Genomic DNA, 18,617 nt, shown 5'->3' on the forward strand with positions numbered 1-18,617 from the left:
TTCTGGGAAAAGCAGAACTTCCTCACAGGAAGTGCTACGGTCCAGGGGGAGAAGAGTCTATGAACACCCTAAAATTGTAAGCAAAATTTTGAGTATATGCATGTACCGGTCAAAGTGGTCCTTCATCCTCAAATCCTGAACTAGAGAAAAGGACTAAACCAGTTGCAGACTAGGATACAAAAGCCACCAGATGCACTTAGAGCCAGCCCAAGTCTGAGAGTTCTCAAAGCCATCACTGAAAACTTGGAACATGGATTCAAAGAGACAACTGAGCACTTGTTTTTGCATTCTGCTTTCTAATTGTATTTCAAATCTTCAAAACAAAGCCCTGGGAATACCCAGATTCAAGTATGCCCCTGGGCTTGGTCCACTGTTGCTGGAGTCTTAAGAATCCTCATACACATGCTTGAGTCATTCATTCACCAATGTTTAACCGCAGGATAGAAGATCTGACAAAGCAAGATCTGACAAAGCAGGACTCCTTTCTCCATGGCATGTGATTTCAGAGGTGGCAGCAGCCAAAGTAGAAAACACTGGAATTTTTCCTTGGAACTGGACTGTGATGAGATGTTTCTGCCATGAGCATAACCAACTGTCTTTTCCCTGACCCTTCCCTTTGTTTTTGAAGACAGAGCAGAAAATAATCTTCTCTGAAGATACTTGATAATTCCAAAACCCAAAAACACATGCTCCCAATGCACTGTGCTTTCAGATATTCTGGGTCTAGTTCAGCTGGCGGATGAGCTGATTGATGCGTTCACCTCGATAGCCAGGTGAGTCCATCTCCTTGAGGAAGCCCACTTTATTCTTGGTAGCATGACGGGCCACTGAGAGTTGGAAAGGATGCAGGAACCATGAGATCTCCTGGAAATGCTTCCCCGGGAAGGCAATTTCATGAATGAGGTCTTCCAAGCAAATGACACCAAACTTCCCCAGGTGCTCTTCGATCACTGTGTTATCTGTCAGAGGGATGGTCTTGTTCTTGACTTTGGCTTGTCCACATTTCAAGATGAGTTCACGGACGGACTTCAGATTTGGAAATCCCCAGGTCACATGAGGTTCCACCATACGCAGCAATTTTAGGCTCTGCAGGGTGACTCTAACGAAGACGCCACTGAAAATTTTCTTTAGGTGAAGTCTTGCGATGGTCTTTTGCACCAGTGAACTCACCCCATTAATCCTTTGGATGTGTACAACAAAGGCCAAGGAATGTTTATCTGGCAATTTCAAGGCATGAGGTTTCACTTCTAGTCGTCTGAGACGCACCCTGTCGCCTTGCTGCCGCCAGGAATCATGTAGAAATGATTCCAGTCGCTTAAACCTGGGTCCTTTTCCTTTCCTCTGCTCTTTCTTTGCCAGAAGTGCTTGCTTTACCTGGGTGGCTTTGAGGGCTTGGTAAGCCTTCCTCTTTTCCAGGAGATTTTCTGGAACCAAAGGGATTTTTTTCCTTTCCTCTTGCTCCGCCATCTTTCTAGGGTTGCAGCTACTGTGCAGTCAGTTTCTAACTGGTATCCCTGCCTCTCACCTACCCCATTCCAGTCCATCTTATTTACTACTGCCTGATTGATTTTTCTAAAGTACCATTTACTTCTGTATGTCCTTTACTTATAAGTCATTGGGAGTACTTTATTATCCATAAGATAAAATTCAGACTCCTTAGCATGGCATTCAGAATCTCTATGCTTTAGCTCTAGCCTAATCTCTGTCCTTCGTACTGACTTCTCCGGTACCAGAACACCATACAGTATCCCCATCTGAAACACTCACTCTTTCTGGAACACTTTCCCATCTTCTTAGTTATGGTCATACTATTTCTTTTTCTCCATCAGCCATTCCTTTTCATCTGTGATCTAGAAAGTGAACTCTCTCTCCTGGCCTCTCAAATTGCTCCTAGAGCAGTTTATCTGCTTCATTTCTAAAGCACTTTTACCATTCTTGGATATTTTTGGTATATGTCTTATCCTTTGGATCTATTATAATTTTTTAAGGTTAAGAACTTCTTAGATAGCCTTTGTAGTCCATAGAGTACTGGGCATATTGCAAGTGTTCAGTGTGTATTTTCTGACTGCCTGAATGATCAACTGTTGATTCCTTGAGATGAAATGACATCACTGCTCTATAGCCTGGGCTATATACAGAATCGTTATTTGCAAATAAGGATAGTTTTACATCTTCATTTCCAATCTGTATGTCTTTTTTTTTTTGAGACAGAGTCTCACTCTGTTGCCTGGGCTAGGGTGCCATGGCATCAGCCTAGCTCACAGCAACCTCAAACTCCTGGGTTCAAGCAATCCTTCTGCCTCAGCCTCCCGAGTAGCTGGGACTACAGGCATGTGCCACCATGCCTGGCTAATTTTTTTCTATATATATTTTTAGCTGTCCAGATCATTTCTTTCTATTTTTTTCAGTAGAGACGGGGTCTTATTCTTGCTCAAGCTGGTCTTGAACTCCTGACCTCGAGCGAGCCTCCCACCTCAGCCTCCCAGAGTGCTAGGATTATGGGCATGAGCCACCGCGCCCGGCCTTTGTATGCCTTTTATTTCATTTTCAGGCCTGATTGCCCTGGCTAGAAATTCCAGTACAATGTTGAATAGACATAGCAAGAGGAAACATCTTTGACTTCTTCCTGATCTTAGTGAGAAAGTGTTAGTTATGGAGTTTTTGTAGATGCCCTTTAATGTAAATAAGGTCACATTAAGCATATTACCTGCTATAAAAGTTTTAAAGAATTTCGGTTACTTTTATATAAGTAGTTCCTTCTGCTAATTAATAGTCTAATCCTGCATGCTTATTTAGCAGTTTTAGTGGACCCTTATTTGACTAAATTTAATCATTAACTGTTTTTAAGAGCAACATTTTATTGTAAAAAGATTGAGACTTCCCCACTCAGACTTGATGCTTCATCCCATTAATCAACACTGATGAAGTTGTCTGTACCAGAAACTATTTGGTACAACTTTCCTTGGTGGGAGTACCAAAGAAAACCTCTGCTTCCAAACTAGCCTGTGGTATAATAGATTTCTCTACCCTCTGGGCATGTGATTTGAAAAAGTGGCCATTTATATTTAGAAATTGTTCCCCATCCAGCTAAACTTCTAAAGAATAGTTAGCTCTGTTGACTTGTAAGTTTAATATGTGAAGAAGGAGCGGGAAAGAATAACTGTGACTCTTATACTCTGGATATTTTTTTCTTGTGGCCTGACATCAGGGTTTTTTGTTTGGCTTCCATATAAGTCCTGTTCAGTTTTCTCTCTTAAATTAACAGCCCTTGACTGATTGAGGAGAAAGTCATCTAGCCTGTAACCTCTAGATGGCAGCATGAGTCTTACTGTACTACTAGCTTTTCCTTTACCCATATCTCTTGAACTGGATTTCTGATTTAGGTAAAAAATTCTTATGATTTTACCAGACTCCTTGCTAACTCTATTGATACCTTGCTCGATTTTTAACTTTTCCTTTTCCTTTTCATCTCTCCATCTTTTTTTTTTAAAACACATTTCCTTTCTTAAGCAATATATATTTTTGATACTCATAGTCCTTTGTTTCTCTAGTGTCAGAAATAGCATTTGGCTTTTACAGAGACTGGTAGAAAAATATTCCAAAAAATGTGATTGTTAAATTTAATAGCTTCTATGTCTGAATATAATACCCTCAAAATGGGTTCAATTCTCTTATCTCAGTCATCTCCCCTACCAGTGGCATATCTTGTATCTTGGAGTCTGTTGGTTATCATGTGATATCAGACAACACCATATTAAATTAAGGCAGGAATGTTAGCTAAAATTGATGAAACAACTTCAGACTAATTAGTCCTTCAAGAAAAATGTAATTGTTTCAAAGTAAAGCAAAATTAAAATAAAGCTTTCAAACATTTAGCGATTTTGAGTGATGAGATAATGGCAAAAGAATGAAGTGTCCTATTCGGCAGCTTTGTACAAGGCTCTGTACAGGATATAAAGATGATAAGACATAATACTGCCCTTGTGCAGATTAAAATCTAGTGGGAAAGGAAGATAAGACAATTAAGTAAATGATTCTTAATAGAAGGTAGAGAAGAAAAGCTCCATAAGAATAGAAAGAACTATATGGGTAGGGGAGAAGAGGTCAGTTGCATCAGATTGCTATAGAAATGGCAGATAAGTTTCATTTTATATGTCAACATGGAGTGATTAGTAAGGATGGCCTAGGACCATTTAATTTTGAGAAGGAGTCTGGATTCAGAGAAGTCAGTCAGTGATGTCGGTTATGGACAAGGGAAAGGGACATAGTAGTATTTGCTATTTCTGGAACATTGAAAATAGACCTTAAAAAACACATAGGATCTTGATGAGTGGAAACGGGAAGGGAACATATTCCAGGTGGAGTGGACATTAAGGGCAAAGAAGAGTTTGAAAGCAACAGCTATGCTCAAGGAACAGTGTGGTTAGGTATGGTCCTTGAGGACCCCAGGTTATAGTAGGGGCCATAAAAGTCTAAGACTACGAAGTAGATATGGGCCAGATTGAGGAGGGCCTTGAACTCCAGGGGTGAGGAGTTAGACTCCATGGTAATGGGGAGCATGTAAAATGTTCTTTAAGAAGTATTTTAGTGCTGTAACATTAACTGTGTATTCATTATAGATTATGGGGACACTTTACTAAGAGAAGATTTATTAAAAATTTGTTTATTATAAAAATAAAGAATAAAGTAAAAAGAAATAAAACACCATAGCCTTACAACTAAGATATAACCACTGTTAACATATGATATGTTTCCTGGCCCACTTTTATTCCCTTTATATATTGATGTGTGTGTATATATTTATACTTGCACCCATACATACAGACATGCTTTTTAGCATAACTAAGAATATAGTATATGTATATAGTTTTAGCCTGTCTTTTTTTTTTTAATTTATTCTATCTTACACATTTTTCTGTGTCATTTCAATTTTCACAACTCAACCTGAGCAAGAGCGAGACCATCTGTGCAAAAAATAGAAAAATTAGCCGGGTGTGGTGGCACGTACCTGTAGTCCCAGCTACTTGGAAAGCTGAGACAGGAGGATCGCTTGAGCTCAGGAGCTTGAGGTTGCAGTGAGCTATGACGATGCCACTGCTCTCTAGCCTGGGTGACAAAGCAAGGCCCTCTCCCCAAAAAAAAAAAAGAAGAAGGAAAAAAAGAAAGAAATTTTACCACTGAAGATTTTTGAGTAGGGAAGACACCTTTAGGAGCCATTGATGCGTAGGATGGGGTGGGTGGAGAGATGAGAGGCAGGAAGTTATTGTGGGAGTCTAGGATGAAGGATTGGAAGCTTAAATGGATGGTGGCAGTGAGAATGGGAAGAAGTGCACTGACAGTAGATGTTTCAGATTTGTAATTTTCAGGACTAGGTAAAATGTCTGCATGGATGTTAGGGGAGAAGCTGAAGTTAGAGTTGATTGTGATGTTTTGAGCTTAGTTAATGACAGGGAAGTCAGAAGAAGGTGAGATAACCTGGTTAACAATAAAAATCACGTAACTCTTTTACATGTTCCTTCATAGACGAGTCATTTGTAAAGCTTGGTGTTATTAATAGGATGAAAGCATTGCTCTTGTCTAGTACAGTCATATCACCTAGGCAACAGGTAATGTTTTAGATAGTGAATGGTAAGTTATTTGATCTTGTGGAAATGAATGTGCGAAATGGGATATCCATAAATTCAGACATGGATTTGTGAAGTCTCTGTATTCTTTGATGGGTCATTAAACCTCTAAGAGGAGGTGTTTTTTTTTTGAAAGGGAGTCTCCCTCTGTTGCCCAGGCTATAGTGCAATGGCTACTCACAGGTGCTTTCTTAGCGCACTACAGCCTTGAACTGCTGGGCTCAAGTGATGCTACAGCCTCAGCCTCCAGAGTAGCTGGGACTACAGGCACACACCGCTGCACACACCTGACTTACTTTTGTATAGTTTTCTTCCATAGTAGTGCCTTTTCATTCAGGTAGCTACCTAGAACTATTCAGGAAATTGTTATGATATGGCCTCTATATGTTGTAGACATCCAATTTTTCGTTAACTGGAAAAAAGTTTCAGACGTTTGAATTTGAAGTAATGGTACTTGGCCCAAAATATTTGCTATTGCTGCATCTGTTAATTAACATTTCAGTTATATCAGCACTAAGGTAACTCCTCCTAGGAGGGAAGACTGCATTTTATGTGTATTTGGAGATTTGTGGGACCTCTGATTGAGAAGGAAATATACTGCCAAATGCCTTCCAGAAAAGCGCTTCCCACCCCTGTACCCTTGCTAACACCAAGTATTATATTATAATTTTTTAAAGTCATTGCCAACTTGATAGGCAAAATGTTAGTATCTTGTGTTTTAGTGTTCATTTCTTCAATTGTGAACTTTTTTTTTTTTCATGTTTCTTGATCACATCTATTGACAAGGGCTGGAAATTCAAGAAAGTATAAATTTATATTATTTTAACCTGAAAAATAAAGCCAGGGAACTTAATTCAAAAGTATCCTAAAGACAATGTTGAAATCTGCATTTCTCAAATGCCAATTGAAACTTATCCTTGTTTTCTTTATTTTATGCATTACCTTCCATCTTACCATAGTCATTAGTGTGGGATCTTATTTAGGTTACAGCATAAAATCTAGAAACCCCACTTTGAAGGGATCATAGTTATTCCTCATAATTAGAAATTGTCAATTTAGCCTTAAGTATTTTGTTTTTAAAAATGTATTATGATAATGGGAAATAAAACATGCCATTATTTCTCATTTTTCCCTTGGTTAACAAATTAGGATACACAAATCCTCAAATTACCTCGAAGGCTTATAAGCATTCATATCTTTTATCCATTAGTCAAGTTATTTCATAAATCCAACATTGCCTCTGAAATGGCTTTACACACAAAGAGGATTTTTCCCTAAAATGCTTGCAGTGTTTTATTCTCTTCTGACTTTTTGGGGGGAGGGGAAGGATAGAGGAGAGTAGGAAATGTATAAATTAATTTGGATGGGGTTGGTTCACAAAGTAGCATTTGGTATAATTCTACAAATGTATGATAAGTAAGATGTACATAGTAAAACAAAGTTCAACATTTCGGGCATAAGCAAAGGAATTATAGTACATCCATACAGTAAAATATAATATGGCCATTAAAAACCATGTTAAAGCATTAAAAAGCATTTAACGACAGAAAAATGCTCATTATATACGAGGATAATGGCAAATGAACAAAATCAGGACATGAAAGCAGCAGGGTTTTTTTCTGTCTTCTTTTTCTTTTTTGTTTTGCTTTGAGAGCATGGGTGTAGACAAATGAGAAGGAAATGCACCAATATATTTTAATGGCTATCAAGTGATTTTTTTTCTTTAAAATTTCTGAATTTTCCAAATTATAAACAATGAACACATTCTGTGTTATTGAGCAGGAAAAATGTTATTCAAAAGATTTTTTAAAAATTGTATGCCATTTTAGAAACAAAATTACAGTTACTTGAAAAATCTGTCTCCTAATTTCCTGGGCAATTACATTCTTGTACTCTTCTATGGACTGTTTCTAAATAAAAATGACTAGATCTATTAACAATTGATCAGTTTATGCAAGTGATAAATAGCAAGGTGAAAGTTAATGATACCTCATTTCCCATCCTTAGCACGTCCTTGCGGAATTGGAAATTTGGGAACAAAAGGAGTGGTAAACTGATGGGTCAAGGACAAGAGATGATTTAGTTGGCCGAAAAAAACATCTTTTCTTATGTTACATTGGCCAAGGTTTTGTCAACCTTTATGTTTTCAGGCTCTCCTCCTTGTAGTTGGAGAACTGAACTCTTAGTATTAACTACTTAGTAGGAGCAAATAAGTGTTTAGAATGTCTGTCAGTTTTAAGTGGAACTGCAGCTGTTTGGTTGAGAGGTGAAATGGATTGTTTGTGTGTATGTGTGTATGTTTGCGTTGGAATATAGTTTTGGCATAACAAAGAAGTGATGAGAACTGAATAATTACAATAGTGTTCATAAGAGTTGAGATTCCTTCCAGGCTTTGGGTTTAGGAATGACTGTTTCTGCCCATGGGGAAATAAACTGCCATTATCTGTTTTGTTTTTTAGTTTAGTTATTGATAGTCTAGAGATTCAACAAAACAAAAAAAAATATTTTTTTTGTTTCAAATATGTTAGTTCTTTTGTTTTTCTTGTTTTTTTCCTCTGGTTTGTGTTGAAAATATGATCTCGGAGGGCAGTGATATTGCATAGGAATTTGTAATGATGACAAAGTACTTTGCTATAGGAAATCTAGAGAAATAATTACTTTAACATATGTAGAAGAGAAGTATCTCCAACTGTTAAGTCTAAACTAAAAGCTTGATAAAGGCCACTGATGTTTGGTATAACTGAAAAAGATTTCAGAAATAGAAAAAGGGAAAGACCTTTTTTTTAGGAATAGTTATTACATTTCATTGACTCTATTTTAGCAGGAAACATTTAAGACTGAATGGTTAGATAATAGTGAAGGCATCCTTTGAGAGAATAGTTGAATCTGACAGGTTGAAGTTTTTGGATATGGAATGAAAAGAGCTAAAGGGAGATTTCTGATTCAGGATATAAAAATATTCTTTTGTCCCATCATTTTTTTGTTCTTTAATAAGCTTTTTAAAATTGAAATATAATGTACACAAAGAAAAGTACGTGAATTGTAATGTGCAGCTGAATGAATTTTCATAAAATGAACATTCCCCTGTAACCACTACCCAGAACAGATCAAGATACAGAACCTTTCCAGTCTTCAAAGTCTCCTTCATGACCCTCCCAGTGCCTCCCTGGGCCCCTCCCCAAAGGCAAGCTCTGCTGTGACTTCATACTATCACAGAAGAATTTTGCTTATTTTTGTACTTTATGTAAATGGAATCACAAATGATGTACTCATTTGTGTCTGGCTTCTTTTCTCAACATTTTGATTATGACATCAACTATGTCATTTTGTTTTTTTCATTGCTGTAGAGTATTTCATTGTAAAAATATACCATATGATACAATATTATCTGATATACAATCCATAATCAAACTTCTCCAATTTGAAGAGAAGTTTTGAATTTTACTATAGTTCAGTTTAACAATATTTTCTCTTTTGGCTAATGCCATCATTGGTATTTTAATTTGGGTTATGATAATGTCAAAGCTGTAGCATCTCAGAAATAAATATTATTTACTCGTATGACTTGGGCTGGCTGAATTTTTTTCTTCTCTCACCTCTTCTTTCTTATGGGACTATCAGAACACCATTACTGGTTACATGATAGAGACAAAAATTCAAACAGAGAAAGTGAAAGTGTGTTTTCCTCTCTTCCTTAACTCATTGGTTTTTTGATTTAGTGTGAAAGTTTTCTGACAACCTTGTTGAGTGATGCATTTTTAAATGTATTACCATTGTCATTTGAAAATTCATGGAAAACCACTATCCTTGGGAAACTAAAGCATCTTTAACTTGGCACTGTATGATAAAAGAACTTGCATAATGAGCTAACAACCCAGTTGATGCATATAAATATTTTAGAATTGAAAAGGAGTAAAGAAGATTTTAGTCTCACATAAATAATTAAAACTGGCATCACTTAATTATCAAATCAACAGAAGACATCCTTTTGTGTGTGTGTGTGTGTGTGTGTGTGAGAGAGAGAGAGAGAGACAAGACAGGGTCTTGCTCTGTCACCAAGGTTGGAGTACCATGTGTCACTGTTCACAGCCCTTGAACTCCTGGGCTGAAGTGATCATCCTGCCTCAGGATTCCAGAAGACACTTTTTGGATGTGCTTGGAAACCATTATGGCTAGTGGTGTAAGAAATACAGAGTGAATTGATAATATAGAATGGAAACAGCATATCTAAGCAATGGAGAATTGTTAGACTAGAGAAAAGTTGTTTGGGGATGGAGAAACCTGGAAATTATATGGGAGCCATTGATTTGGCTTATGTTGGGTTATGATGACTTAGGTAAGTATTGTGTTTATAGACCTTACAATTTGACCCCAAGTGGGAATGCCACTCTGTACAGTTTATTTTTAGAAACGGTTGAGTCTGCTAGATAGGTTGCTTTTGAAGAATAGTTTTAAAGATTAAAAAAAAAAGTAACTTTGTGGGAATTGAAGCTACATCTTGTGAAAATGAATCCGTGTCCAAGTCCTACAGCCAACTAGAAAGAAAAGGCAGCATGAAGAAGGAAATGCATTGTTGTACAGATGCCTGAGGAAGAAAGACCTTATTTGGGCATCTCTATGGTGAAGGTTTAGGAAATCACTGTAACACTACACATGATCTTTAGTGACTAACTGTCCAGCAAAGTTTTTCTTTTTCAGTTCATAGACCCTTTATGGAAATAAATATGTTGTAACTAATATGAAACATGTGAGCAGTGACTTTAAGTCTCTATTTTATAGATCCAAAACATGTACATTGGGAGATTAACATAATTGTTGATATCACTGTAGGCTTTGGGAGAGGTTTGTTTTTTTTTTCTTTTTTTTTTTTTTTTGAGACAGAGTCTCACTTTGTTGCCCAGGCTAGAGTGAGTGCCGTGGCGTCAGCCTAGCTCACAGCAACCTCAAACTCCTGGGCTCAAGCGATCCTCCTGCCTCAGCCTCCCAGGTAGCTGGGACTACAGGCATGCACCACTATGCCTGGCTAATTTTTCTATATATATATTTTTAGTTGTCCATATAATTTTTTTCTATTTTTAGTAGAGACGGGGTCTCGCTCTTGCTCAGGCTGGTCTCGAACTCCTGACCTTGAGCGATCCACCCGCCTCGGCCTCCCAGAGTGCTAGGATTACAGGTGTGAGCCACCACGCCCGGCCTGGAGAGGTTTGTTTTTAAGAGATTCTCGAGGGAGAGGTAAGTTCCAAGGATTTACATCTTATCTGTAACTCAAAGGTTGAAAAGCTTAGTTTGTCTAGGTTAAATAAAGCTTTGGGAGGGCATACTATCTTATTGTGGTGAGTAGGAATTGCTTTTTCAAAATATAGTTTAAGAAATATCTCTGTTTGCAGAAACTAAGGCTAGTGGAGAGAAGTGACCAATCTGAATTTGATATAAGGGAAAGAACAATAACCTGGAGTTAAGTAGGTAGGAGCCAGATGGTAAGTAGCTAACAGATAAGAGGCCAATAGAGTGGTTAAGAGCTTGGGCTCTGGAGTCATAGAGCTTTTTTATGAATCTCTGTCTACCACTTACTGCTGATTTAGGCAACTTACTTAACTTTAAGTTAGTAGAAAGTTTCTTCCTAGTTTCTCCATTTGAAATGGAGATAACAACCTTAGAACAGTGCTCAGACTTGTTGGTGTCAGGACTTCTTTACTTTCTTAATGATTACCCCAAAGAACTTTTCTTTATGTGTGTTATATCTAGTATCTATATTTACTGTTTTAGAAATTAAAACTAAGAAAAAATTTCAAATATTTATTAATTTAAAAATAGGAATAAACCATTACACGTTAACATGAATAACATATTTTTGTGACGAGTAACTATTTTTCATATAAGAATATTGAGAAGAGTGGAATTTTTTAAATATTTTTTCGAATTTCTTTAATGTCTGGCTTGATAAAAGCTCAATTCAGCTACTTCTGTATTCAGTATGTTGTGGTATCTTAGGTAGGCTCTAGGAAACTTCACTGCACACGTACAATAGAATGAGTGAAAAAAGCACCTTAGCATTATACGAATAGTTTTGACCTCTTGGACCCCCTGAAAGAGGCTTGGAGATCTTAGGACCACAGTTTGAGATCTGTTGCCTTAGAGTATTATTTTGATGATTTGATGCAGTCTTGTTTATAAAATCCTTACCGTAGTACCTAGACTTAATAAGTGCTTAAAAACTATTTAACTATTATTATTATTATGGGCAGCAAATGAGAAATTTTAAGCACAGTAGACATGTGATTATATATACATTTTTAGGTCACTTTGCCAACGTAGAAGAAGGTGGATTGGTGAGGAATGAAAATAGCAACAGGGAAACAAGTAAGTTTCCTTTAGTAAGCTAGACTAAAGTGGTAAGCCTTGAAACTAACACAGTAGAAGTAGAATTGGAAAATAAGGGTTGAGTTCTAGAAATCTGGGTGTTAGAATGGAAAGTCTTAATGACTAATTAGTTGTACTGGAGTTTGGGAAGTCCTGGGGAGTAAGAATGAGGAATCAAGAACAGCTCCTAGGTTTCTGGCTTGGGTAAATATAGGAAGAAGAGGACCTTTGAGAAGAAAGATGGGGGAGTTGAGTTGTAAGTATATAAGTGGGCTATCTAGGTGGAAATACCTAGGAGACAGTTGAATATATGGATTCTAGAGCATAGGGAATAGAACTTTGGACATGATTAGCTTATAGATTCTAGTTAAAACCATAGGTGAGAAGCCAGGAAGATGTGTAACATTAAAATAGAACCTTGGTGTGGTAGGCAGCCTCTAAGATGGTCCCCAGGGGTCCCTGTTACTGGTGTTTGTGCCCCTGTTGAATCTTCTCTTGAGTGTGGGCTGGACCTAGTGATAGCAAAAGTGATGGGAGGCTACTTCCAAGATTAAGTTTCAAAAAGACCATGACTTCTGTCCAAGAGGGAACAGCAAAGTCTAGTAGCAGGAAGGAGCACAGTGCTTTTGAAAACTGAACAAAGGGTAATATGACTGGAACTCAGACGTGACTGTGAGATAGACAAAGGCTTGGACACGTGAGACTTCTCAGCTGTATTAGGGATTTTGAATATTATCCTGAGAGCACCAGGAAGTCATTAAAGCGCTTTAAGAAGGTGGTTTGGAAGAGGGCAAGAGAGGAACTAGGAAGACAAAGTAGGAAGTCATTGCAATAGCCAAGACTATGATGCCTAGACCTGGGGTACTGATAGTGGTCATGGAGAGAGTAGTAAATTTGGGAAGGATTTGGGAAGGATGACTCCAGCATTCCTCTCTTGAGCATATAAGTCAGTGGCATGCAAAGAACAATGGGGAACTTCTGATTTTGGCCAAAATGGAATATCAGGGACTAGATTCACCTTCCCACCTGAAACAATTTATTTTATTTTATTTCATTTTATTTTTAGAGACAGGGTTTCACTCTGTTGCCCAGGCTGGAGTGCAGTGGTGTGATCATAGCTCACTGCAGCCTTGAATTCCTGAGTTCAAGCAATCCTCCTGTCTCAGCATCCCAAGTAGCTGGGACTACAGTTTTGTGCTGCCATGCCCAGCTGTTTTTATTTTTATTTTTTGTAGAGACAGGGTCTCTCTATGTTGCCGAGGCTGCTCCAACTCCTGGCCTCAAGCAATCCTTCCACCTTGGCCTCCCAAAGAGCTGTGATTACAAGTGTGAGCCACTGCACCTGTCTGAAAAAAAATTTTTTTTAATGACAAAAATATACAAAACAATGGTTTTCAGGATGCTGGACATTAGGCAACAAAAGACAGTGATCCCTGAGAGATAGGAGATAAATGAGGTGAATCCTGTAATTGCCCCAGCCTACTGCATTGAGAGAATTTCCAGGCTGAGGTACAGGGAAGGAGGACCATAGGCAGAGACTGGAAGACTCCCTGAGTTGAAAAAACAGCTAAGAGTTGGAGAGATAAGGCAGCTGGAGTTCACAGGACAGAGTACCAGAGAGGAAAGAGCCTCACAGAGAGGAGAGAGAGCCACAGGGGGTCCTGGAGTATTCAGCTGAGGACCGATCAGCACATTCACTGAGGAAGCTGCTTGAGGCTGAAGAAAGAATCTGAAGGGATTATCGGGAACAGTGCCTGGCACCACAGGGCCAGTAATAGTGCCTGCTCCCACCAGCCATTCTGGAAAAACCTCCTGATTCATAGAAAACCTAGGGAGGGGACTCAGAAGAATTTAGTTGCTAGTAAAGTAGTGTTTACTGGACATTTGTCCAAAATTTATCAATTGTACACTTCAAATAAGTGCAGTTTATCACATATTCATTATATTTTGGTAAAACTTTTTTAAAAAGAACAAGGGAAGAGGGACAGATTTGTAAGGAAAGATTATGAGTTTGGTTTTTGATGTGGGGTTTGGCTTTGGATATTAATTGGAGACATTGTTTAGGCAGTTGTATGGATGAGTGAGGTAGTTTTAGTGAGATGGTGAAGGCAGTTTGAAATGGAGTGCTTAAAAGGAGTGAACGTAAGAAATGGAAGTAGGAAATATAGATAATTCTTTTAGAATTCAGCTCTTAAGAGGAAGAGAAGGTGGTAGCTAGACGAGAGGTGGAGTCAGAGTTTACTGTTTGCTTTAGGACAATAGACTTAATTTATGTTTAAATTCCCATGACAGAGGTGGAAGATGCAGGCAAAAAGGGATCAGGATCAAGTATAAGAAAGGTTGCCAAGAGGGTTTAAAAAGCTGGGGCTCAGAGTACAGGTGCACTGGCCTTAGACTGGAAGAGAGAGAGCTACTCAATCATAACATGAGAATAGATGAAGATCCAGGTTTGTGAGTTGGTGAGAGGATGAGGGAGTGCTCAATATGTTGGATCACACACTTTTCCTTTTCTGTATCTCTCTAAATTACGTGACCATCTATCAGGAAATGAAAACGTTATTAAATAGGCTTTTAGTATAGAATGGCAACCAAAAATTTCAACATAATTTAGCAATTACATTTTCTGTTTTTAAGTATTTGGATTTCTTCTTTGTGTAATCCAGGCTATCCTGCAACAAATAACCAGCTGAAATCCTATCACCTGTCATTCAGTGTGCTATGTCAAATACCACTATTGTGCTTTTCCTTGGTTTTAGCAATCTTGAGTAAACCTCTGGTGTCAGCTTAGAATTCCTGTATGCCATGGTGTTTCTAACTGAGGTTTGAAGGATAACTGAGAATAAACTTTGTTATATAAGTGACTTTTTTAAAAATAAGGAGATTTTCTTGGCCTTAAAGACCTCAGTTTTATGTCAAAGATTATAAGAACAAGAGATCTTACTTATTTAACTGAAAAGAATTGTTAGAGTCATAGAATCCTTTTTGTAACACATTTTTTTTTTTTTTTTTTGGTGGAGATAGAATCTCACTCTGTTGCCCAAGCTAGAGTGCTGTGGCATCAGCCTAGCTCACAGCAACCTCAAACTCCTGGGCTCAAGCGATCCTACTGCCTCAGCCTCCCAGATAGCTGGGACTACAGGCATGTGCCACCATGCCCAGCTAATTTTTTTCTATATATATTTTTAGTTGTCCAGCTAATTTCTTTCTATTTTTAGTAGAGATGGGGGTCTCGCTCTTGCTCAGGCTGGTCTCGAACTCCTGAGCTCAAACAATCCACCCGCCTCGGCCTCCCAGTTTGCTAGGATTATAGGCGTGAGCCACCGCGCCGGGCCCTGTAATACATATTTTTTAAAGTTAAATATAAGCTTTAGTTTTTTGCCATTATGAAATAATATATATTCCTTATAGAAAATATAAAGAAAGCAAAAATCACCTAAAATTCACTATGCCAAAATAATCACTATTAACATTTTGGTGAACACCCCCCCGGCAAACCTTCTAAGCATTTCTAAGAGATATTACATATACATGTGTATATGCATATATATGCAAACACATACACACATATATGCATATATATAAATTTTACATATATACTATCATGCTATTACTGTTCTACAACCTGCTTTTTTTACTTAGTGTGTGGTGAACATCTTGCAGTACTCATGAAAACACAGCAAAATCATCAGTTTAATGACTACAGAATACCATTATACAATTATTTATAATTTATTTAATTAATTTTCTTTTAATGGACATTTAGTTTCCAGTGTTCCACTAAAGTAAATCATGTTACAATTAGAATCTTTTGCTAGATCAAAGTGAATATACATTTAAAATTTTTATACTTATTGCCAAAATGACCTCCAGAAAGACTGGTCCAAATGATATTTCAAAGAACAGTAAATGAAAGTACTCATATTCTTACATATTAGCCAATCTTAGATATTTTAAACTTTTTAATACATGCCTGTTTTACAGGTGAAAAAATATGTTTCAGTATTTTTTATATGCATTTGTTTAGTTGCTAATAAAGTAATGTTTATTGGACACTTGTTTTTCCTCCTTTTAAGAATTTCCTGTTACAGTCCTTGCCTATTTTTTTGTTGGTTTGGTTTCCAATATATAAAGATGAGGAAACTGAGGTCTAAAAAAACGAGTAACTTTCCCAGGGTCACCTAGTAATGTTGTGATAGAATCAATAATCATAACATGTTAGAGCTGGAAGTTCCGGAATCTTAGAGATCTAAGTACCAACACTCTAATATTACAGATGCAGAAACAGAGGCCTAAAGATCTTAGGTGACTTGCCTAAGGACAGCTACAAAACTCACTAGTGACAGAACCAGGAATCTGAATCATGTATCATGAGATCACAAAGAGGGAAAAGCAAGTAACATTTATGAGCCTGTTATGTTTCTTATATGTGTTTTCTTATTTAATTTTTACTACCATTCTTTATTATTCACTTTTGATCAGATGAGGTAACTGAAGTTCAGAGAGCTTCAGTGTTTTGCCTAGAATCACATACTTAGTTATTTGAAAACTGGGACTGGAATCCAAGTCTTCTGTTTCTTAGTCCATGGGTATTGTTGCCCTCTCAGAATAATAACAATGGACGTGTTTCTTGGCTTCACTTAAATACTCATTTGATAAAGTATGATTTGCCTCTTGGAGCTTATAAATAAAACTCTGCCTCTATTTAACAGTTCCTGTTGATACTGGACACTGATCTGACACTTAGGAGCTTAAGGAACTTTTCGTTATAAGCAAAAGCAGATCAGAGACCATGTCTTATGCTTATTGAGTGAGTAGAATTGAGATCCATGCACTTTATACGACCTAAGTTTTTTGTGGTGGTGATTGGGTTGAAACTCTTAGCATTTCCTTAGAACTATTTTTATTCCATAGAGAATAAAATCTTAATACATAAAATGAAAATGACATTTGCGTTCTCTGAAGTGTAAAATGGACCTCAAATCATCAAGGGGTCAAATAAGAACAAAATCGAAACCATGTCAGTTGCATCCCCCATGTCTTTAAAAAAAAGCCTTCATTTCTTGACAGGGCTCAAAATTTCAAAATCATATTAGAGCTAATTTGGTTGAGGCTTAATCCTATAGACATGCACAAAGATTAGTATTGACTTGTGTATAATTATTGACAGTCTTGGTTTAGTCTATTTATGTAGAAGTTAGTAAAATCTGTGTTCTGTATTTCTGCTTTGCAGAGAGATCTTATAAGTGATTGGGTTGATGTTTTTAAAACCTGCTAGTTGCAGCTAAATAAGTTGGGGAAGATAGAGACAGCAGCATGTGATAGAATCTTCCTTTTTTTCCTTCACATAGGATTTTATAAAAAACCTTATAGAATAGAGGTACCAAAAATTAACTCACTTTATTCTAGTGTTCAATAGTGAGGATCTGCTAAGCCTTATTATTTAAGAAATAGACAATAATTCTTATCTTTGGTATTTTTCTGATCTACTTTATTGTAACAAGAGTTGCACATTAATTAACACATCAGCACATGCAGAAATGGTTCCATAACAGTATGAGCCATTAACTCAGTTCACTAGTGAAAAACAGGTATCTCCAGAAGTAATCTTATTCTAGTATCAGATATAACAGTCCTTTAAAATCTCCTTTGGAATGTTGAAAAGAGATCAAATGAAACCTTCAGAATGGTTATTTATTGGGGAACAAGAAACCTCCAATTTCATTCTCCCATTGTAGCTCCACTTTCTCATTTTAATGCTCAGTCCACAGTGGCAATGGTAAAAGATGTCTTGGACCTACAAAGATGGCAGTGGGAGAGGGGACATCACCTTTCCATTTATTGCTTGTTGCAATTTGGCCTGTTTACGGACAGAATTGCTCTGTGGATGCTTCTAGTGGAGAGTGGAGGAAATCAAGATAGCAGCAAGAAAACAGCATTTACACATGACCTGTGAATTGGCTAATTTTTAACATGCAGTTAGTTAAGAAATGATTACAGCCTGAGGAGTCATGACCTCAACTTTTCATCAGCTCCATTGGATTGTGCCTCAGTTTGGAAATGAAGGAGGTATATGGGAAGTTTTAATTGTACCTGTGTGATTTATCCCTAGTCAGCTCTTTAATTTCTTCTGGCTGTCTGAGGTTTCCGACATGCTGTAAATTTCCCCAACTTTTTCATTATCTGCAATTTCTTTATGACTCGTGAATCGGAGTGGAGAGAGAGTGTGGATTTACAGCAGAGATAAACATGTCCATAAAGTCTGTATCTGTGTCAGTAATTGTACTGCTGTCAGTGACTGTCCTGTTTTACAGGCCTCTCTTGGGAAAGGAACAGGCTTCACTACCAGCAGCACTGAAGTGCTTGCTTTGATTTGCATTAACTTGCCAGGAGATTAGGTAGGAATGGTGGGACAGGAATTGATACTGGACCTTGGCCCCTCTTGTTTGTTTGTTTGTTTGTTTGAGGTCAAATGATCTCCTACGATAACTGCGTATTGAAAATACAACATGGACAATGTTGATTTCCTAAATAAAAATGCAACTTGTATTAATACGGTAGATGTGAAAAGTCCTTTCTAACTTCATTTTATACAGGTCCTTTAAGATAACTTCCCTTTACTATCACTGTTGATAA

The 18,617-nt window shown here is 37.4% G+C and overlaps 2 protein-coding genes and 1 pseudogene across 4 annotated transcripts in view; 2 read left to right on the forward strand and 1 right to left on the reverse strand.

The window, feature by feature from the left end:
* Positions 1–18,617, forward strand: part of LIN52 (lin-52 DREAM MuvB core complex component) — a 98,869-nt gene that overhangs the window by 18,030 nt on the left and 62,222 nt on the right. The gene's annotated exons all lie outside the window — the stretch shown is intronic.
* On the reverse strand, positions 652–1,494 carry LOC138380720 (large ribosomal subunit protein uL30-like 1 pseudogene; annotated as a pseudogene).
* LOC138380916 (small ubiquitin-related modifier 2-like) overlaps positions 4,492–18,617 on the forward strand; it is a 68,556-nt gene continuing 54,430 nt past the window's right edge. Inside the window, exon 1 of the mRNA XM_069465353.1 lies at positions 4,492–4,526. Coding sequence (XP_069321454.1) covers positions 4,492–4,526 — 35 coding nt within the window. The remainder of the gene's footprint in view (positions 4,527–18,617) is intronic.

The sequence above is a fragment of the Eulemur rufifrons genome, chromosome 2 (assembly GCF_041146395.1).
Source record: "Eulemur rufifrons isolate Redbay chromosome 2, OSU_ERuf_1, whole genome shotgun sequence".
Lineage (NCBI taxonomy): Eukaryota > Metazoa > Chordata > Mammalia > Primates > Lemuridae > Eulemur > Eulemur rufifrons.